This window comes from Macaca thibetana, chromosome 5 (assembly GCF_024542745.1).
Source record: "Macaca thibetana thibetana isolate TM-01 chromosome 5, ASM2454274v1, whole genome shotgun sequence".
Classification (NCBI taxonomy): domain Eukaryota; kingdom Metazoa; phylum Chordata; class Mammalia; order Primates; family Cercopithecidae; genus Macaca; species Macaca thibetana.
In genome coordinates, this window is record NC_065582.1 from 87061896 (window position 1) to 87086085 (window position 24190).

Consider the following 24190-nt stretch of genomic DNA (forward strand, 5'->3'; position numbering starts at 1 on the left):
AAAATGTAACCCATTTAAGCATTTGAAAAAGTTTACATTAGTCAAAGAACCCATTACATTTCTTTATAATTAAGGTAATACACTATCATTGAATAAGTCTTCTATGGTGTTTGTATTTTCAACTGTATCTGGAAATAAAATACATAAATGTGATTCTCACTACATTTTAAATATTATCAAATTTCTTTTTATTGGATGTTCTTTTTTTCCCTCTAATGCCATGTTTTGCAACTTAAAGAAACAGTGTGAATATGGCCTCTTCCTTTTCCTCTTGCCTCTTCCTAAATATGGCTCTCTGTACCAGGGTATACGCATCATTTCACAGACCAGCAGAAGACTATAATTCAGTTGTTAACCAAATCATTTTTCCAAATCCCTTTTTTACTCCTTTGTATAACTTGGTTTCTTTATCTATAAATGATGGAATTGAAAAAGTTTAAGATCTCTTACAATTTAAATATAATGACTTTTCTTTTAAGAAGTCTAATAGTTTTATGTTTTATGTAGTAGAAGTTCAGTGGCTACTCTTTATTTATGACAAGTGTCTGCGATGTTTTTTGAGTTGACTAAAGGTTATAGATCTAAAGTTTCTAGATTTAATTAACATGGAAGAGCCAAATCTATAAGGTGAAAAAGGTTATTGAATAACTCTTTGTGAAAAAATATTGAGAAACAATACTAGGAATGAAAGATTGGGGTTAATACAGAAAAAAGAAAGGCATAAACATTTATTATCTATTTTATACTAGAAATTATACTCAGCACTTTTTATATAAATATATTTCCTCTAATCCTAACTGAAACAGATAAACACAAAGGCATACATATAGAAAGACAAACACACACACACACACACACACCCCCCAAAATAAACAGATAAGGCTATTTCTTTTTCTCTTTTAAGAAAAGGACAACTAATATATAGAATTACATTCTGAAGTCTAATCCACACTACTCCTTATATCATGCTGTCAAACCCCATGAAAAAGCTAAAATAAAACATTCTTTATATGATTATCTTAGATATCACCTTTCAAAAGCTTTCTTCAAGTCATACTAAGTTTCAATTCCATGCTAAAAAAAATAAGGATCGCACTTATATGCTCTTATAAAATCATGTTTATCAAAAAGTTACTAATTTCAAGATTCTCTTAAATGCCCCTAAGTATAAATTACTCACCAATAAAACTTACATCTTTATGCTTTATCCCAAAGAGCTTCTAACTACGTTGACGTTACAGAATCATTTCAGCTCACACAAAAATCTACTTCAGGCATTTTCCACCAGAGTCTAATACTCCCAAATATTTGTCCGCAGGTTATTTTGAACTAAATTTCTCCTCAGAATTTACAGTGCTCATCGGGAAAGTATCCTATTTCAAAGGAACTCCCACTATTCCACCTGTTGCTCTTGCCCCACACATGCAACATGCCAGAAAAGCGGGAGTGTAAGCCCTCCTATTCCTCACATCTGCAGCCTCCTCCTCACAGGCCTCGCTTCTGGCAGTTCTTTTGTTCCTTTTGTTTCTTATATCTTTAAGAGCCAAATAATGTCTTTCCATTTCACTTGGGCTCAGTTACTCAAGATCCTCTGCTTTAAAGTTCAGAGATATTTCCTGTGTGTGCATCATTCCTTGTTTAACTTTGACTTATGCCTTTCCACATCTGGCCAGTGCACATGTACTCTCCCACTGTTTTATCCACCCAACCGACTCCCCACTCATGACTGCTTCTGACACATCAGATTCCCCATTCAGGGTCAGGCGCAGTGGCTCATGCCTGTAATCCCAGTACTTTGGGAGGCCGAGGCAGGTGGATCACCTGAGGTCAGGAGTTCAAGACCAGCTTGGCCAACATGGTGAAACCCTGTTTCTACTAAACATATGAAAATTACCTGGGCATGGTGGTGCATGCCTGTAATCCCAGCTACTCAGGAGGCTGAGGCAAGAAAATTGCTTGAGTTCAGGAGGCAGAAGTTGCAGTGAGCCGAGATCACACCACAGCACTCCAGCCTGGGCGACAGAGCAAGACTCTGTCTCAAAAAAAAAAAAAAAAAAAAAAAAAAAAAAAAGGCAGGACTCCACCTTTCAACCATTTCCAGAGAAAAGCTCTAAACAAAAGACAAGCACACTGACCACCCCAAATGAGGCACTCACATCTTCATTTGTACCTAAGGCCAGCTTCATGGGCCCATGACCTTACAGTCACACAGGGCCCCACACTTAGAAGGCCCTGTATTTGGTTTAATATTCTGCTGTAATTACTTTGACATTATAATAATTTGAACATGGTACTTTGTATTTTCATTTTGCACTGTAAACTAGGCAGCCGGGCCTGCTTGAACATAATGTTGGCATGATATTTAATTCCTTTTCTCCTTCTATATCCCCATATTTATCCTCTCCAACAATGTCCAACTCAGATCTCACCAGCTCCACAAAATCCTCCTGCAACTTCAGCTCACAAGATTTAGAACTTTCAAAGGAACACTAGAGCACTGAATATCCATAACCATCATTTGACTGTTACTAAGAGTCATGCTCTCTACTCCTGATTAGTTTTTCATGTCTGTATCTTGCCTTTCTAGCTAGATTTTAAACATCCTAAGGGTGTTTCTGTTTTCTTATATTATTGTAGTACCTTTCAAAAATTATGCACATAAAAACATTCTGTATATAAATTTTTAAATTAAGATGGAGTCAGTCTGTAAAAAGATGATATTTTTAAACTGAGTATGCTCAGCTCTGTGCCATACTTCTCTCAGTACTCAAAGCTTCCTCTACTCCTGGGAGTAAGCACTGGCTCTTAATTATATGAGTACATTTAATTCAGTGGAGAAAATATTAGGAACTCCAAATGGTCATAAATTAGTTTTACCACTTATGAAGCTATTGTTTTGCTCCCAATCTTTCTGACTCCTCTGTGAATCCCTTATTTGGGTCAGAGCATTCAGGGAAACAATGGGTTGTGACAATGATCACTTCCAAACTTTAAAGCTTGGCTACATTGGTCATAAGCCTTGAGACCTAACACAAGAGGTAAAATTTGGTCTGCAATGTTGCATTTATATCCGAGTCTCTGAGGTAGGACACAGGCATTATCTTGTGTGTGTGAAAACTCCCCTAGTAGTCCCTCCCTGTATGTAGTTTAGTTTTTGATACCCACTTACTTAAAAGAAAGAGACATCTTTTGGTCACCGTAAAACTTCACCTCTGAGAAGGCATCACTTCACAATACAGACATTTCAGGCATTAATGCACACAATCATCTTTTGCTGCTTTTACTGTATTCAATTAAATCACAGGACTGGGCTTTAAGTTAAGGTTGGTTACCAAGGACTAGTTTGTGATTTGGTATCAGAAGTAAGTGGGTAGTGCTATTAACTTTTGTACACTGTTTTAAATTGTATTCAGAGTCAATGGATGAACTGGTAAAAAGGTAATCTCTGAGATTCTTCTAGCCCTTAAGACTCACATTCTTTCATGGCATCTCAATTTATCTCTGTATTTGTTTATTACATAATCCATGGTCTGTCCTATGGGCTTGAGGACTCATATTAGGGTTTTAGCCTTAAGAGTGTGACAATGAACAGGTCATATAAAATAAAGACCTTTATTAGGGAATATGGTGTGTGGTAGGATTCTGATTTTAAAAACATTCAATAAAATTAATATAGATCCAAATGCTGATAAAGCCACTTTAAAGGTCTTTTGTGGTTGCACGATGACTTTCAGAATTAAATTTTCTCAAGAAATCAATAAGTGACTCAACTGGTTTTTTAAATGTCTCTATCTTAACATCAGAATAGCAGCAGTGGGAAAATAAAATAAAAATAAAAGAATTAAGGTTGATTATACTAAAGGAAGTAAGAGATTTGGGGAGAAGGAAAGTTGAGATTGCAGCGGGCAGATTCTACCAAAAGGAAGGGAAAATGATACATTTAAAGATCTGGGTTTAAAGAAAATAAGCTCACTCTTAATTGTTCTTTAGGATGGAGCTACTGCTGAGAAAATATAGAAGTCATTTCTGAATCTGTGGCTAGAGATCACAAAAATAAGATTTAACCTTGACACTGTTGATATTTTTTGACCAAATGTGTAATTGTTGTGGGAGTTGTTGTGTGCATTACAGGAAGTTGAGCAGCTTTCAGAGTTCTACCCACTAAATGCTAGTAGCAATCCCCCAGTTATGACAATCAAAAATGTCTGCAAGCTTTGCCAAATATCTCCTGGGTAGAGAGGGTCAAAGTCACCTGCATTGGAGAGCCACTGCGTTGGGGGTTTTTGCCAGAGTAAAGGACTGCACAGGGAAGAGAAGTTACTAAAAAATAGACCAGGTCTGGTTCTGGTTTTGGTGTAATTTCAATGGAAGAGTACCTCACACATGGATTTTTCATCAGGGAGATAAAATTGGGTGATATTCATTTGAACAGTGGATGCATTGGGGAGACCTAGAACTCACATCTCTCATGGTCAATTAACCCACACAAAAAAATTAAGAGGCATATGCCAGAAAAACAAATGTCTTGGCCCATAAACAAAGAAAAGTTAAAAAAAAAATACTAAAACAAGAAAAGTGTGCCAGTCATACAGAAAGTAAAAGAAGAGGTCAAATTAAGAAGCAGATTGGAACTGCTAAAACTTGCCTAGGTATTTCTCAAAGACACAGATAATTAACTTACATAAATAGGACAATGGAGGGATATCTCATTAGTGCATGGGGAAAAAAAAGTTAAAGAAATAAAGTAGAATATTTATTCTTTAGAAATAAGTAGAATAAAAATTTTCAAGGTCTAGGAAATCTAAATTTGTGAAAAAGAGCAGTGCTAGGAAGAGTGACAAGGCAGAGGAATCAATATTCTCAAGCTCCAAGGGTCACAGGCAGTAGCAACAGCACCCATTGCCTTAATTAACGATAGACTAAAGTTAATGCTCCAGAGCAGATGAGGGCACAGAGAAGAGAATTTCTCTAGGAGGCAGGTCCATAAACCTCAGCAATTCCACAGCAAGAGCCAGCAGCAGGAATAATTTAAACTAACTCCCTTTTCATCAGGGATAATGAAAATTATGCAACTATAAAGAACTCACAGTCAACCCAGTGTTAGCATGCTGGAAACACGAAACTAAAAAGAGAAATTAACAGGGTTTGAATATACTGGGTGTAAATCAGGTACATCTTAAAGAAGACCTGGTGACTGACTGAGTTAGTATTGTAAAATTCCTAGATTTTTTAGGATGATAGGGAAACCTCAACTATCATTTCCTTAAGGCAGTAGTCTTAAGTGGTCTCTATTCACGGATTACTTGGAATACTTCTCAGAAATGAATTGGAGTTCAAAGGTTGTGCTTTCAGACAGTTGCCATAGGCTGAAAGTTGTCGTGGCAAGTCTGAAACATGATTTTCACTCAGTGGGTAAAAGTGGTCTTTTCTATGGTGGTTGGCAATAGTCTTATGAATTCAGACTGTACTAAAATCTAGGTTCTGAAAACAACAAAATCTTGTCTGGGATAACTATTTTTGGTCCAATGATTAGCTTACTTTGATGAGAATGTGGGGCTGGCAATAAAATAACTTTGTATAGCCTTTTAAATGTTTAGGATTCTTTAAAAAGTGGGGAACCTAAAAGAAATTTTATATTGAAATAATTTAAATCCAAGAGTCTGAAAGAATTATATCAATGTCAATTAAAAAAACAGTCCATGATTCTCCTACTGAAAAAACCCTTATCTAACTTGCTATCTACATAATACATCTTTGCTTAGATAGCAGTGAGGTTTGATTTTGTGACTGATTTCTTTGAAAATTTAGTAAGAGAAGGGTCTTATAGTGCTCGAATTTTACTGTTGCAAATATTTTTAAAAGCAGCTACTTAGACTCGTTGTATAACTCCTGTTGAGCTACTTTTAGTTTCAGAGGGTTTTCTTTTTTCTGCTTTGATTTCATCTACTTGAGAGTAGTGGCCATTTTTTAATTACACTTCTTTTCTGTCTTTTCCATTGTTTCTGACTCAGTAGGAGCCACGAGTTCTGACTGTTTAGCCTGATCTCCTTCCTTTAAGTTCTGAGTCCTTGTAATTTTTCTTTGCCTGATCATCTGTGTCAGTTTCTCACACCTGTATAGTTCAGTCTCCTGGGGTCTCTAAGGTAGTGTCAAAGCATTTTTTTGTTCCTCTGGAACTGAGAACAAATAGCTTAAAACAGCAATTCTTCTGCTCAGGCATGGGGTAAGGGTCTAGAGAGTGAGGGTGAGGAAACTAAACTTTACCCCTCTACACAGGATATTCCACTTCCATCAGGACCACTGATACCAGTAGGATCAGGAGACCCACCCAAAGGTCAGTGAGCCCCTGTCACTGGCTTCTATCAGAAAAACTCCTTCAGGCAACTCCCATAAGGCTCTCCTGTATATCTGCCTCTTTATACTCAAGGATGCCACAAACTGAGGCCCAGCATCTTTTTCTTGTCCTAAGATTATGTAGTAAGAGATTTGGAAAGGTTTATTTTAGTGGTTCATTCCAAGCAAGATTTAGGAGGAAGACATGCTGGGAACATACATTCCCACAGTCACCTGCCCAGAAATCATCCCCCCACATTATACTCTTACTTCCTGAAGGACCATCTCATCTAACTTTTATGGTATTTCCACTTAATGTCAGCCTTTAATACATGTTTCATCATTGAAAAATTGGTGTTTTAAAATTCTATCCAAGGGTATGTTTCCCTTTAGGAAAATAGATCCTTAACCTATTTAATGTGAATCTAAATTTATTTTAATTAGCTTGATAGCTATGGCAATTGTACATCTATTTGCAAAATGTGAAGTAACAGTTGATAAAATTAAGCTTCCATATAACCTTCACTATTTAATTTTTCAACAGTTATGTAACAAATGCCTATTAATTCAATTATCATCCAGTGTGTATCAAATGCCTACTAATTGCCTAAGTTCAGAGGATAGCCATGAACAAAGTAGACAAAAATGACAGCTATGTTGGAGTTTGCATTCTTGTGAAATACAATATCTATTAAAAAATAACAGGTGGGCTGGATGCGGTGGCTCATGACTTGTAATCCCAACGTTTTGGGAGGCTGAGGCAGGAGGATTGCTCGAGGCCAGGAGTTAAAGACCAGCCTGGGCAACATAATGAGATCCTGTCTTTACAAACAACAACAACAACAACACAATGGGGTCACTAAAATAACAAGTTATCTTTACAGACCTCACATGGAATTTCAGCAGGAAGCACCACTGCTAGTGGTATGGTGTTTCTTGAAGCTTCTGGCAGTTCTTCAATTTCTTTTCTCTCACTTATTTCCCCAGAATGTTTTACTTGTAGGTCTGTTGGAATGTTGACCTCAAGGTAGTCTTCAGAATCTAGAGAAAATTTTATGAATGTAGATTATCATATAACTAAAGCCACAGTATTTCCTCCATTGTTATAAAGACTAATTGCTGAACAACCAATTTAATATATGGGAAAACCGAACTGAGTTTAAGATAGCTGAAATAATTGAACCAATATTAATAATTAAAATAATGCTTTACAATTTAACTAGTTTTATAATCATTATGACTAAACTAAATCAATTATGTAATACTCTGTTCATCTACTAGTTAAGTGTTTTCCAAAAAATAGAATCCAGTCACCATTTATATTTTCTCTTAATATTAAAACAGTAGATCTGTAAAACATAAAACCATTTGTTTTCCGTGATGGTTATTAAGGACATTTAAGTCGGAACAATTTAAATCAGAATAGTTATTTGCCCCTTACATATTTCTAATTTTAAAAAACAGAAAGCACAATTATGGGACAATCACTAAATAAATTAAACTAGTATTTATTTCTAGGATATACTAGTTTAATAGTGAAATACTAGTACTCATCAAAATGTTAATGCATTCTATGGAAATAAGTGTCTATATCAAATAAATTGGGTTTCCTTATATCAGTATTATTAAGAACACTGAAATATGCTAATGTAAATTTCAAATCTCAAAGAAGGAGTATAGTATCTGATTTTAAAAATTTTAACAGTAATTTAGCATTTAGTTTTAATCATTAAAACATTGTTCTCTATTCGGGAAAAATGTGTTAAGAGAAATAGATAATGTTTTATTACTATTCAGTGTCTCAAAGCCCAAAATGTTTCACTAGGGCACAGAACCAATGCGGCTAAAATTAAGACTCTTGAAATGAGAAGGTCACATCTATAAACTCATGACCACCCAAAAGCAGCCCTCAAACCCCTCAAGAAGGGAACTGGAATAAAGAAAAGCAGCTCCTGACAGTTGGAAACTAACCTGGCACCACGAGAATGCCTTGGTTTTCTGGAAGGCATCCTGGCACTCAGAGGCAGAATCTGGTTTTCTACTGAGCACCAGCAACATCAAAATTAGACAAGGCCACTCTGTCACCATGATGAACCAAGAGAGGGACAAGACCACATTGTAATCATGTCAGAATCTAGACACTGCCCAAACCACAAAAATGACCAAGTCCTGGCTAGTACGAATGACTGTTTCTTTAGCAATTCCGGCCTCATCTCATTTCTCCTGCCCTCTACATGGTGTGATCCACTCCTCCTAGTTTGTCTGGGAATTTCCTGGTTTGGGCTCTGAAAATGCCTTGCCCTAGGATACCCCTCACTCTCAAGCAGACCAGAAAAGTTGGTCCCTCACTTCCAAGTAGAGTCATTAATATTCCATTAATATGTCAAATCATAAAATTACGCCTGCTTCTTGATAGCAGGCAAACTATATCCAAGCTCTACTTCCTTGAACCCTCCCTCAAATCACTTAACACAAGTCTAAATCTTCCAAGTCCTTTCTAACGCCCTTTTCCTGAGATACCCCATGGTTCTCCCTGATGTGCCTTCTCTTTATTGCAACAAGAAAAAACATCCAAACACTTCAAGTGCAGGTACCTTCCTGGTGGTCTTTGGCTAAGCAGCATTGACAGGGTAAAAAGATAGAGTCAAAGGCAGTAAGAGAAGTCACCAGCTTCACATAGGTAATTCTATCAGCAAAGCAGAGTAACAAAAGAGAGCCTCCCTTGAGAGGGAGGAGCTGTCCCCACGCTGTGTCTGAAAAGGAAAGTTTTCTTGTTTTCTTCTGTCTTATGAAAGCTGCAGAACTAAGGCACAAAAGCACCTAGGATTTCCAGCTTGCTCTCAGTACTAGTCTTGTTTGAAATGAAAAACAGTCCTTATTTCACTAACAATTTAAAACACTTTCATAAGCAATTTTTCTCTCTCTCTCTCTCTCTCTCTCTCTCTCTCTCTCCCCCCCCTCCTGTCTTATAGCCACACACATAGACATACACAAATCAAAATAGTGAAAGGTTGTATAAAACTGGCTCAATACTTTTGTGAGTTTGTAGAAAAACTAAGAAATGGATTTTATTTAATACACCTTAAAAGGAGAAGTCATTCCACCATGGCAGTATCCAGGATTTTCTGCTAATTCTTCTGATATTAGGTAAAAAAAAAAAAAAAGTTATTTTATTTACCCTGGGTACATAACAACAAATGTACAAAAAGACTTATCTCTATGAATATTCACAGAAGTCATGTTTGTAATGGAGAAAATTGGAAACAATCTAAGAAATAATGAATAAAATAAAAACGTGATAAAAGTTGTCACTAATAATTCTATCAAGGAGTATTTAACAACAAGCAACAAGTTTATGCTATAACTGAAAAAAATTCAAGTTAAAAAATTGTCAATTTAGTAGGTTTCCATTCTAGTAAAATAAAAACTGTACATATACAGAGCTGTGTGGAGGGAATTAAAGACATAGACTTGAATGAATGAGAATAGACTGGCCATATATGTGTGTATATATATATAACCCAAAAATATTGAGTGGGTTATTTCTGGCTTGTGGGTCATATGTAATTTACTAAATAGGTATAAATATATAATATTAATACCATCTAATAATACGGCATATGTAATATACATTCTGATTTTTCTACACTGAAAATGTATTTATTTTACAGGTTTAAATTATGTATGTCCATTTAATTCAAGAAAGGAATGAAATGATGAAGATTGCAGACTGAGAACATGTATCTATTATCCTATTCTACAACATATAAATGCAATAATAGAAAAGATTGTTTTTAAGATAATGAATGTATTAAAGCACTAGAAATTCATAAATGGTGCAATTACATAAGAACAAATTTTGAGGAGTTTCTCAAAGATAAAAGTTAATCTGGAACTAAATGAACAGAGACATCACAACAGAGAAAACGGAGCCCAAAACACGTTTGGAAAAGACAACTTCAGATAGAAAATTCATTTTCCAAAACTAATTATTTTCCAAAACTAAATAAACCACAAACTTAAAATTCAAAGAGCAGAAGAAGGTCCTGGGACAAAGATAATGTTAATAAGTTAAAACCTAATTTGGAACAGAGATAACTGTTTTTTTGGAACAGAGATAACTGTCTTTCCTAGCTGCTACTTCTACTGAGCAAAAGGAAGTTCTGCTTTTGCCCTAAAAATAAAACTAGACTATTTTAAAACAAAATTAGCTAGTACTGGGACTAGATAAGGGAACAGAATGGAACCTGATGTACTTACCACCCTTCCCAAAGACAACAGAGAAAGAAAAACTGATAAGAGAAGGGGTAACTCCAGCATTTTTTCCCAAGGGTTAAATTTGTAAGCTTGGCTCTCTACTTTACAGGTGTTTTGACCAGGAGATTCATAGGAGCAACAACTATTAACTGACAGTGATCCTCAACTAAAAATTTAAACCGCCACCCGAGATTATCCTTCTGCTCTCCTTCTACGCTATCGCTCACCCAAATTCACTCACTCTTCCTCTGAGGCACCTTTTCTTAGCAACACCCTAGTCGAACTTCACACCTCTATATCTCTAGTGCATACAATTGTGCCTGGCACATAGTAGAGACTTAATAAATACTTGTTGCCTGCTTTAATAAGCAAATAAATCCATGCCTAGTTAGGTTTCCATAAATGACTTATGTTTCAAGGACAGTAACTTATTCTATCTACCACATGCCTTGCTCTGAAAAAGGCTTAAGGACATATTATGGCTGTTTCGATGTTCTATCCAGATCATTCAAACTTTCCCCACATCAGCAATAAAGTTATTTTGCTTTCTTATCATTTGTGTGTTCACTGGAGTAGCACTTTTAATTTTCTTCAAGAACTTTTCCTTTGCATTCACAACTTGGCTAACTGTTTGGAGAAACAATCCTAGCTTTCTGCCTATATTGGCTTTCAACATGCCTTTCTCACTAAGCTTAATCATTTCTAGCTTTTGATTTTAAGTGAGAGATGTGTGACTCCTCCTTTCACCTGAACACTTGGAGGCCATTGTAGGCTTATTAATTGGCCTAATTTCAATAGTGTTTTGTCTCAGGGAATAGGTAGGCCCAAACAGAGGGAAAGAGATGGGAGAACACCCAGTCAGTGGAGCAGTCAGAATACACAAAATATCTATTGCTTAAGCTCACTGTCTTGTATGGGTGCAGTCCACGGCACCCAAAACAATTCCAATGGTAACACCAAAGATCATTTGTCACAGATCACTACAACAGACATAATGATAATGAAAAAACTTTGAAATAGTGCAAGAACACCAAAATGTGACACAGAAACGTGAGGCAAGTGCATACTGTTGGAAAAATGGTGCCAATAGACTTGCTCAACAAAAGGTTGCCACAAACCTTCAATTTGCAAAAAATGCAGTGTCTGTGTAGCACAAAAAAGCAAAGCACAGGCCGGGCGCGGTGGCTCATGCCTGTAATACCAGCACTTTGGGAGGCCAAGGCAGGCAGATTACTTGAGATCAGGAGTTCAAGACCAGCCTGGCCAACATGGTGAAACGCCATCTCTACCAAAAAATACAAAAAAAGAAAAAAAAATTAGTTGAGTGCATGGCACACACCCGTTATCCTAGCTACTTGCGAGGCTGAGACAGGAGAATTGCTTGGGCCCAGGAAGCAGAGGTTGTGGTGAGCCTATATCATACCACTGCACTCCAGCCTGGGTGACAGAGCAAGACTCCCTCTCAAAAAAAACCCCAACCAAACAAACAAACCAAAAGACACCCAAACGCGAACGCAAAGCAGAACAAATCAAGGTATACTCATATTAAGTGCAATAATAAAAATATTTTATATTCTAATGAGTTTTTACAGTTTATCAAGACTTTTACCAACACTGTATTTCATTCTGAACACACACTTAAAAATATAATCCCTGTCCAGTGATGGATTACTGAATTTCTGTCAAACATTTAAAACTATTTGTAGACAGTTCTTAAACTCTGTGGCTCAGAAACTGTTCCTCCCCAATAAAATGTGAAGTCAAATAGAATCTTTCTCTCCTCTTCTAACACTTTTCTAAAATGTGCAGAGAATACAGTGTTTTGCATTAAACAGACATAGAAAACTAAAAAGCAGATAGAATTAACCTAGGAATAAAGTGACAGAGCCATAAGTAGTAAATTCAACAGAAAAATCCAAATTTCCCAAAGTAAATAAATGACAACGTTTTCTGGCCAGAAAATGAAACTTCACTGTTGTTTAGATAACAATTTGAGTTAATTTTCTTTTCTATAAGTTTTAAATAGTTTAGAAGGTAATTAGATAGACATAATCATATATACACACACACATAAATGTTATTGTGTATATATACACACACACAAATTTTTAATATATAGTATGTTAATACATACATTATCTATATCTCCATGTCCTAAGAATATGAGTGTTTGTATACATATGCTTATATATTTGTGTGTGTATGTGTGTGTGTGTGTGTGTGTGTATCTTCATGTCCTAACTAAAAACACCACCACCACTGTATGTTCATTGTTAAGCTAAAGACATGTATTAGGCATTCAGGTGGTTGGCCTCCTCAGAAGTGGGTCTTAAACTTAAAATGGTGAAGAGAAGAGAGAGAACATTCTAGCCATTGGACCTATATTCTCATAACTCCTTTCTCCAGTCTCCATGAGATTGAGGAAGTGACTAGCACTTAATAACTATTGGTAAAATAAATGCATTATTGTATTTCAACTGGACATACTTCAAGGAGATGAGGTTGAAAGAAGCGGATTAAGAGTACAAAAGTACCAAACCTCTCTTTGAGAAAGGCCTACCTGCAGTTGTCATGAGACTCAGGGAAGTAATAACAACTTTAATGTTTCCATTTCTGGTATTGCCTTCAGTATACTACAGGTTTTTACATGTAACTGTGGAACCTAGTGTGATAGGCTTAAGTAAAGTACAAGGGGCTAAGTGCAGGGAAGTAAGAGCAAGGCATGTATATCCAGCCCCAGTTGTCTTCGTGGCTCAGCAGATAAGGGGATAAGCCTATGAAGCAGCTAGAACTTGGGGAGTGATTGTATGGCTGAAAGGGAGAGGTGGGAGGATGCTAGAAGGGCCTGAACAAGATCCTGGAAAGAGAGACTAGGAAGAGAATGAAGGGACATCCATCTCTAATGCCTAAAAGTTAGAGACACTTGCCTTTGCAAAGAGTATGAAAAAGAGGCTGTACATTAAAATTACCTATGTTTAAGAAACAATAGAATTGTTTTGTTCTGTTTTGTTTTTACTATCACGATTGAATAGCTAAATTAAATAATAAAGCATGAAGCAATTAATAAAAGAATATTACTCTTCACTTTAAACTGCATGCCCTTGATGCTGGATTGTATTTCTCTTGTATCTCAAGTGCATGACTGTATTATCTAAGAAAATGGATCTAGTGCCTAATCTTTCCTTTCCCAATGTAGCAAGGTAAACCTTAAATTACTGTGTAGAAACTGGAGTGTTTTTAGTGATGACTTCTACCTAGCAAGTGAAATGGAAGCCATAATTAATTTATTGCCTAAAAGAAAAAAAATTAAAATATGGATTTGATCTAAAATGAATACCAGAGACCATGGCGGACAGGAGGCAGGACTAGACTGCAACTCCAAACAGAGCAGCAAGCGGGGGCTCACATTGTGAATTTTAGCTCCAGATTAACTGCAAGAACAAACCAGCAATCCCGAGAGGACCCACAGACCCTCTGAAGGAAGCAGACTGCTCCTACAGGACCCAGGAGACCCCCCAAAAAACTGTGAGTGCCCCAACTGCAGAAGTGGGAAAGGGAGACCCTCCTCTCCCTAACACACACCCCCACTGGAGAAGCTGAAGATCTGTTTGCGGGAGAAACATCCAACTTTCCCTGACTGAGTCAATTTGGAGAGCAGAGCGAAACACAAAGGTAGAGGAGGCAGCAGAAAGGCCCTGGGAGCTCACTGGGTCCCCAAGCAGCCATTCCTCGCTGGCGCCAACGGAATCCATCAGGAAGATGGCCAGAGGATCAGGGGGTAAAACTCCATTGGGAGAAGGAATTCTCTAGCTGAACTTTGTAACAATTTGAACAGGGCAAGAAGTCTCCTGGCCAGAACTCAGGGGAGGGAGCAAATCCGGCAAAATCCTGGAACCAACCCAAATGCCCATCAATCAACAAGCGGATAAAGAAACTGCGTGAGATATATATGATAGAATACCACACAGCCATAAAAATGAATGAATTAACAGGATTTGCAGTGACCTGGATGAGATTGGAGACTTTTATTCTAAGTGAAGTAAATCAAGAATGGAAAACCAAACATCTTATGTTCTCAATGATACTGGGAACTAAGCTGTGAGGAGACAAAGCATAGGAATGATGCAATGGATTTGGGGGACTTGTGGTGGTGAGGGATAGAAGACTACAAATACGGTGCAGTGTATATTGCTTGGGTGATAGGTGCACCAAAATCTCACAGATCACCACTAAAGAACTTACACATGTAACCAAATACCACCTGTACCCCAATAACTTATGGAAAAATTAAAAATAACAATAGTAAAAAACAAAAACAAAAAAGACTATAAAAAATTAAAATAAAGACCCCAAACTTCTTGTAAATATGAATAACAACTAACAACTATTGAACATTGACTATGTGCCAGTACTATTCTTAGTGCCCTGCATATAATAACTCACTATACACACACACACACACACACACACACACACACACACTCTGCCAACCCAAGAGTCAGGCAACAATATTATCCTCATTTTATGGATTTCTTTGAACAAATATTTACTAGCCAACTATGTACCAGGTGCTATTCAGGATGCAGAGGACATGGTGGTAAACCTTCCTTCATAGGACTTGCAATCTGATAGGGGGAGGCAAACAATATATGAGTAAAATCTGGAGCGCAGCAGATGCTGACAAGGAGTGTGAGGAAAAGGGATGGGGGTTGCCATTTTTAATAAGGAAAATAAGGTTCTGAGCAATAAATGAACTCTTTCAAGGCCACATGGCTAGTTATTGTTGAAGTCAGGAGAATACTTAGCTAGTCAGACTTCAGAGAACCTTGATCACTACTAGGTATGGTTTGGCTCTGTGTTCCTACACAACTCTCATCTCGAATTGTAATCCCCAGGTGTTGAGGGAGGAATCTGGTGGGAGGTGATCAGATCATGAGGGTGGTTCCCCCATGCTATTCTCATGAAAGTGAGTCAGTTCTCATAAGATCCGCTTGTTTAAAAGCGTAGCACTTTCCATGCCCTCTTTATCTCCTGCTGCCATGTAAGATATTCCTTGCTTCCCCTTCACCTTGCACCATGATTTTAAGTTTTCTGAAGCCTTTTTGGCCATGCAGAACTGTGAGTCACTTAACCTCTTTTCTTAAAAATTACCTCATCTTGAGTGTTCTTTATAGCAGTGTGAAAACAGACTAATACACTACCCTATACTGTTTCCCAACCCACGGTTTTATCCATGCATACAGCAGCCATTTTATCACAGGAATTATCTGATGGAATCAAAAATGCAAAATTTTCACAGCTGTTAAAAACAACATATGGCCCAAATCTCTAGCAAAAATGTCTAAGGCATTAATTCTTACCATAGCATAAGATTATACCTATTTGATATGCATTGATGTTTTAGTTAGGATTGCTAATTTACATAGAAGTGGCAATAATGAGTAAGTCAGTATGTTTATCAGTTCTTGTTTCTCACTGAATTATCTCACAAGGATGATTTACTTTACAAAGAATTCCCAGAGGCAGTTATATGTTGTCAATTGGTTTTCACTGCTAGAGAAAATAATTATTTTTATTGTGTCAAATGTGTAATCCTTACCAATAGGTAATAATGATTCTTCTTGGTCTAAAATGAGTTTGAAAAAGACAGGTAACTCTCTCAGTTGTTTTCCCTCAAGTAGCTTCAAATTCTTTACAATTATCTAAGAGGTACCTGAATTTTGACAGCAGGCTTTTTTTTTTTTTTGGCATGTTTTTCAGAATATTAATCAACATGTTAATCTGACATATTTAGGAATATTTTCATAAAAGTTCAGGGATGCTATACCTGAGGATTTTATTTTAACTTGTAAATTTAAAATATCTCACTGCTATATGTACATAAATAACTTGGTGATGTGGTATCTTTTTAAATTTTTTAATTTTTAACTTTTATTGTTACATAGTAGGTATATATATTGACGGGGTATGTGAGCTGTTTTGGTACAAGCATGCAGTGCATAATAATCACATCAAGGAATGGAATAGTATTTAGTTTCATATTTTCATGTGACTAGGTAAAATGATTTTGAAACTGCTTGCTTCCATATAAAGCAATCTTCTAAAAAGTATTTTAATTTCCTTTCACTTTCTCAGAAATATTATATATAAGTATGTCTGATCCTCAGCCTAAAAAAATTGTAGAAACTGAGTTTACTCACTTTTGAGACAGATATAAGTTTTGTTTATCCCCTCATTTATTCAGTAGGATATGTTAAATTTAAAAAGGACCTTTTCCAGTTAGGTCTAGGAACATTTTCCTTCAGTATCACTGTATTGATAGATAAAGCCCTAAAAGAAGCTTGTTTGGGGTTGGTGTAAAAGTAAGGTAATGGGTACTGAGTTTTGACTATGTCTGAAATGCCCTATATAGAAATTTATATCCATAATCATATTTAATCCTCACACTCATCCCAAGGGATGCAACCATTATTTTCTGAGAAGAATTACGATTTTACTGAGAATTGAGTTTTTAAAAAGTTAAATAAATTGTCATAAGTCACAAAGCTTCACTTAAACCCAGGTCTGTCTGACTCCAAACCCTCTGCTCTTGGTCACAAAGTCATACTTTGCACTGAGGGTAAAAGACCTTTGGTAGATCCACCTACATCTTGTCCTTCCTGAGCCTCACACAAGAGAAGTTCTAGCAAGTGGGCCTTGTCAGCAGACTTGCTTGTGCTCTGAGATAGGAAGGGCCCTCATGACCCACGTGGTTTGCTTCATGTGTGACCATGCTCTCCCATTCCAGCCATTCCAAACGTCTCACCAGTTCCGGAATATAACCACAATCTTTCTTGTATTCTTCCATGTATGCTCTTCTGTTTTGCCTGTTGTGCCTAACCCCATTTTTCCCTCTAATTACTTTTCAACACTCATATCAATGTTGCTTCTAGTGGAAGATCCTTTTTCACATGGCAATAGCTCTTTGGATGCACTGCACCTCATCAGAACTATTGTCACATTGCATTACATTATTTACATATTATTTACTTTCCTGTCCCTTTCATTAGATAGTGATATCTGGAGGTCCATAATCAATCATCTTTGGATCCACCTAAACGTCACAGGATTAAAGGCCTGCCACATAGTAGAAGCTCAATAAAAGTCCACCGATTTGGCTAAAACCATTATTTAGTGGATAAGCAGCCAAGCCAATGGGAAATACATGTATTCCAAAAGAATGCAATTTCTCTTGTAGCCATATATTTATTTATTTATTAATATTATCATTGTTATTTTTTGAGACCGAGTCTTGCCCTGTCACCCAGGCCGGAGTGCAATGGCGCGATCTCAGCTCCCTTCAACCTCTGCCTCCCAGATTCTAGCGATTCTCCTGCTTTAGCCTCCTGAGTAACTGGGATTACAGGTGTGAGCCACCATGCCCAGCTAATCTTTTTTTGTATGTGTGTCTCTAGTAGAGACAGGGTTTCCCCTTGTCGGCCAGGCTGGTCTCGAACTCCTGACCTTGTGATCTACCTGCCTCGGCCTCCCAAAGTGCTGGGATTACAGGCATGAGCCACCATGGCCTGCCGTAGTCATATATTTAAAAGAAAATTATGCAAAGACAATATACTAGACACAGAAAATATGAATTTTCTGGTTTATGGAAAAAGCATCATGAATATCTAAGTGGTTTCCAGGGTTATGGGAAAGCATTCCTAACATTTGAATATAATAATAAAGGAAAAAAAGATAAAATATGTAATACTAATGTTTCAATTAACAATGTGAAAATACAGCCCAGAGATCAAAAGGATAATATAAAGAAAGTGTCTGAATGCATTATGATCAGAGTAATTTGGTATGATTAATATGCTCTTGAAGAAGGCACTATGGGGCACCATTTTACATCATTGAATCAAGATTAATATAGTAGAATATTTAGCAAAAAAGTACAAAATAGGGAAGTAATATTGATAACGAAAATAAAACTAAACCTTACTATAATAAGACCAAAGAGGAAAGTTGGTGTACTAAGAAGATGGTACATTTAAAAAGTGGACACTATTTTTTGTTTGAAATTTTGAAATGTAAAGCCTAAAATGAAAGGAAATACATTTTTGTATGAAAAAGAAAATATTTCCAATAAAAAATTCAGAAAATCATTTACTTTAAAAGTTTTAAATTTTCTAAGTATTACTATACTGTTCCAGACAGAAAAACTTTCTAAAGCTCATTTAGCATGGGAAGATAATGGAAATTGGATTCAAATAAAATAAATTGCAACTTTATATGTGTAAATCAAGAAATGATGTCTAAGATATTAAATATGTTAAATTGTGACACTCTTATTAAACCTAGAATGCAGAGGTGCCAAATAAAAGCTGAGAATCTCTCATGACTGAAAATAAAGGTGATGAAGAAAGGGAAAATTCACCACCTGTGACAGGATTAGCTCAGCTGTCCATGTGTCCAGGTTTTTATATTTCAAGATGACAATATTGTCACCTCAGATTTCATCCTAGACTCTGAAATATAAAAACTCGAACACATAGATTAGACTTGAGTACGTATATATCTAAGAAATTAGAAGTGATCTAGTTCTCTCCGAGTAGCCTAAAAATTATTTTTTCAAAGTCAAACCAAAATTTGTTCAAGAGTGTAGTTGTTTGAAATGGGGATGCTGGAAGTATTTGGTCCACATTCCAGCTCTGTTATTTTGTCCTCTGTTCGTGTATTTACTTAAAAAGGAGAATAGTACTAGTGACTGCACCTAATGTTTTTGTGACAATTAAACTTTAAAATGTGTAGGAAGTTCTTATATTGGTGCTTGGCTCATAGAAATTTATTAATGAATGTTATAAATTAATTTTTAAATGGAAGGAATAAAGGAATTGATCAATCATGAACAAATAAGGGAAGAGAAATCACATACTCTCTTGTCTAAGTGCTACTGCCATTTTGGCTTAGAACTTTGGAAAGGAGAAACCAGTGTTCTGACTCAACATGGGTTCTACCAGATTCTTCCCCACTTCTAGATCATGGGTCTTGCACAAAGAATGCAAGGTGTCAGAATTTCAATTTCACAATCTGTCAAATAGCAATGTTTGAGGAGATATTATCTGAGACCACGTTTAATGCTAGAACTGGTTTAATATTTATAAGAAAGATTTTTTTAAAATCTTTCATATGAAGTACCAGAAAATTCTTCATATACATTTATAACTTCTATTTATCATAATAATTCATCTGTGAGTTGCTTATCTATAAAATTTTTGCTCCTCCCTACATCAACATATTGAACAACTCTGTGTAATTAAGATTATTACCATTTGAATCTATGCTTTCATTATTTTGAATTATTCATTCCAAACTGGAATCTTTCATTGGAGTTCAACTTTGATTTCAGTGAGATTTTCATTTCTCGTGGAACAGTTGTCAATACATCATTTCGGAGCCAAAGGCAAAATTTGAAATCCTGGCCTATCATTTCAGATTTTGTTTAATTTAAAAAAAGATTATTCACATATTCATTTAAGTTTAGTCTTATAATTTATACCTTGCTTTTTCCTCTAACATATTATGATTTTGTTTTAAAACGTTTGTATGTACATATTTGGCAAGTACTCTCTCAACTTTTAAACAGTTTATATTCTGCACAATCAGAATTATATATGGAATGAAATATGCCAAAATGTTAACAGTGATTGCCTCTGGGTATTGTCATTCTAAGTGACATTTTCTTCCTGCTTCTTTTATGTTCTCTGTACTATTCAGATTTTTTTTACAATGAATATGTATTATTCTTATAATTAGAAAAATAAAAATCTTTTAAATATACACATAATTTAATTTTAGGCTGGGCACGGTGGCTCATGACTGTAATCCCAGCACTTTGGGAGGTTGAGGCAGGTGGATCACGTAGGCCAGGAGTTTGAGGCCAGCCTGGCCAATATGGTGAAACCGTTTCTTTACTAAAAATACAAACATTAGCTGGGCATGGTGGTGCATGCTTGTAGCCCTAGCTACTTGGGAGGCTGAGATGTAAGAACTGCTTGAACCTGCAAGGTAGAAGTTGGAGTGAGCTGAGATCTCACCACTGCACTCTAGAGTGAGACCTTCTCCCAAAATACATATTTTTTCTTTAAATTTAAAAATTATTGTCCATAATTCAAAGTCAGGTGTCATATATTTATTGAGATTAAATATGCTATAAAATTAAATATTTGAAATTATATAGTAGCTATCTTGGAACGAATATGGGAAGAAAGCAATTGTGTATCTCCTTTGTCCTAGTTTCTAAAAAGTTATGAAAACCTAAGAAACAATTACACATTAGATATAAATCACACTTTCTCATATTCCAAAATAAGTTCAATGAGTTGTAATGAACTTGGCCAGTTGAACAAAAAAATAATTATTGCATATGGTGCTGGTCATTGTGAATAATGAAGCAATGATTCAGACAAATCCTCCCTGCTTAAGAATTGAAGGGATGATAAAGCATTTATTAGGGGATAGGGTAGCATAATGGGGCTGAAAAATACAGGTTCTCAATTTCCATAATGTTAGTCAAATTGAATTCCTACAAAAGTACTTGAATAGAAAGTAATGTTGAATAACAGTTAAGCTTCCTTTTATGGGAAGCTATTAAATGGATTGACGAGCATTACTCACCTCCCTAGAAATACATTTTGTAGCATTATGATACTATTAATAGTCAAAAAATTCAGATATGAGATGAGCTTTAGAGGCGCACTTGTGATGATTTCCATATATCTTAATATTTCTCTTACAATCAAAAGGAAATCATAATTGCCTCATAAAGAGCACAACCATAAACATTTAATGAATATAGTTCCTGAAGAAAACCATGTAATTTCAACACTTCTATTATGCAACTTATAAAATGGGATATTAAAATTTTCAACTCTCTCAATATATGAGAATATTAAGACACTAGTAAAAGTAATTTGAAATCAGTCGTGAAAACTTAAGGTTAAAAATACATATCCTCGATAAATGAGTGTAAGTGAATTCTCATTTGGTGATATCATAAAATGTCTGACTTTTAAAATCTTAATTTCTTAATTTAGTTTAAACTACCTATTGCGTTTCTCAGTCAAGAATAAAGTTAAAATGTACGAGTTTCTCACTCTATTCCCTGTGTGAAATACAAAAATATGGCAAAACAGTGTCAGATACATCATCTTGTATCAAGCTGTTAACTAATCTCATATGATCCTATACCTTAATTTCCAGCATAAATGTGTGTGAACAAGAAAATGTTACTGATGTTAAGAAAATAAAGTTTAAAGTGTCTGTCTTGAAAAATAATTATTGAGGTTACCAAGTGGCTGGTCACCAGCTAAGGGAGGGCATGTTCAAGTCAAACACAGCTCAAAGGTGTACTCTCCCTCCAATGGATGGCTCAATTATCACGTAAGTGTAGATATTTTTGGGCCTTGGATTAAAGGTAGACTTCAGGATACCAACTGTCTTGGCATAGATTTCAGAACAAGATAATTTATAATAAGAGACAGTAAAATTTTGTTTTTTTCATGGACTCTGTACATAGTTTCTTCCCTTTAACACTAGAGTTAATTTTCAGAAAAGCCTTGGAATCGTGCTGTTTATGCAGCAGACGATCATTTCCCATGTGGCATTGAAATGTGAAAAAAAATCAGCTTTTAGCAAAGATAAAGAGGAAATCATCTAAAGTAAGGTAAGACTTTTGGAAAGCAAAGAATAACATAAGCTAACTTCTAAGTTGTTAATAACACAATGATCCTGAGTAATATGAAATAGTGTACCTTAGTTTTTAGTTCAAAAAGGGAGGCAGTAGAACTCAGAAATAGGGTGCATACATTCATAATATGAATATGGTTAAAAGCTACCCAGAGGCCAGGCATGTTGGTTCCTGCCTGTAATCCCACCATTTTGGGAGGCCAAGGTGGGTGGATCTCTTGAAGCCAGGAGTTCGAAACCAGCCTGTCCAACATGGTGAAACCCCATCTCTACTAAAATTACAAAAAAAAAAAAAAAAAAAAAAAATTAGCTGGGCGTGGTAGTGCACAGCTGTAATCCTAGCTACTCAGGAGGCTGAGGCACGAGAATCACTTGAAATCTGGAGGTGGACGCTGCAGTGAGCCCGGGTCCCACCACTGCACTCCAGTCTGGGTGACACAGCAAGACCCTATCTCAAAAAAGAAAAGAAAAAGAAGAGAGAGGAGAGGGAGAGGGGGAGAGAGGAGAAGGAGAGAGGATAGGTAAAGGAGAGAGGGAGAGGGAGAGGAGAAAAGCTCCCCAGTCGTATATAAAATGCCATTACCAACATGCTAAAAATATCCTGATCAAATGCCTTTATCTTATTTTATTAGCAATAAACAAATTGTAATTACATTCTGGTGTCTAGGACTAATAAATTTTTACTAATCATTTTGTTGTTTGAGTTTCATTCTTCAATATATATGAGAATGACCAAACATGACATTTAAAAAAAGAAGAATTAAAAATAGAATTTAAAAAGATGAATTTATTAATACATAAAAAATTTCTTCAAAGAGAAATTGAATATGTACCATACATTGAGGGAAAAATCCTTGAAACGTTAGTCCTTACAGTTTTAGAAATAATTTGAACGACTTTATTAAATCATGCAAGCCAGAGAAACTCTTTGGGACACAATAAAACCCTTGTGTAAAGTATCAGATACCTGAACTCAATTTATAATTCAGACTTTTTGAATAATATTCTTTTCAAACAATCCATCACTTTAATTGGAATTCTGAAGTTATAATGAACTATTAGTTTCTTAGAGAAAGAAAAAAAAGTGAGTATTCAATCCCTGAGTCTTAAAGTTGGCAGCTAATAATTTTTCAAACCTTAATAAATTCTAGAAGCACAAAAACAGTTGTACCAGTCTTAGTCCTAAATATACTAAATTATCATTACACATTTACTGATAGAATTGATTATTGTCTAAATTTGTGAACAATCAAAGTAAGTGTTTTAAATCCTGCTAATTAAAAAAGTTTTTACATAATATTTTATTATGAGAGGTCTTGTCTGCTACTTTAAGGTATTTTTGACTTTATTCCATAGATGACATAGAGCCCATAATATAGTGTGTGTTTTAGAAAAATAGGGAGGGAAAAGGCCACCAGCTGGGAGGTTCTAGTAGTAGACTGTGAAATGGAAAATGAAGATCTAGGCCAATGGATGAGAAATGGGAACGAAAATACAGTTCCCACAGAAATTAATTGAATGTAGAAGATGGGGAAAGCTCTGGGATAGTGCTGAGCTGATGGCTTTGGATTACTTTATTTTGAAATAATAATTCAGCCTTTCTTTTAACCTCTTGATTTTAATAGTGTTGAAGAGTACAGAGCAATTATTTTATAGAATCTTCCTTGATTCCACAAAAATTTCCCAGTTTGATTTGTCTGATATTTCCTCATGATTAGATTGAGGTTATATATTCTTGACAAGAATCCTACAGTAAACCTTTCATCAAGAGGTTTCAACAAAGAGAAAAACTAAACTGTACCATAAACATTTATAAATTTGCACTTAGAAACACAATTTGTGCTTTCTGGGTTTGTGGGGGTTTTTTGATGTT

At 35.8% G+C, this 24190-nt stretch overlaps 1 protein-coding gene across 3 annotated transcripts in view; it reads right to left on the reverse strand.

The window, feature by feature from the left end:
• Positions 1-24190, reverse strand: part of BANK1 (B cell scaffold protein with ankyrin repeats 1) — a 315067-nt gene that overhangs the window by 244941 nt on the left and 45936 nt on the right. For all 3 annotated transcript variants that reach the window (XM_050791915.1, XM_050791913.1, XM_050791914.1), the window contains exon 3: positions 7220-7374. In XM_050791915.1, the coding sequence (XP_050647872.1) occupies positions 7220-7374 (155 nt within the window). The remainder of the gene's footprint in view (positions 1-7219; positions 7375-24190) is intronic.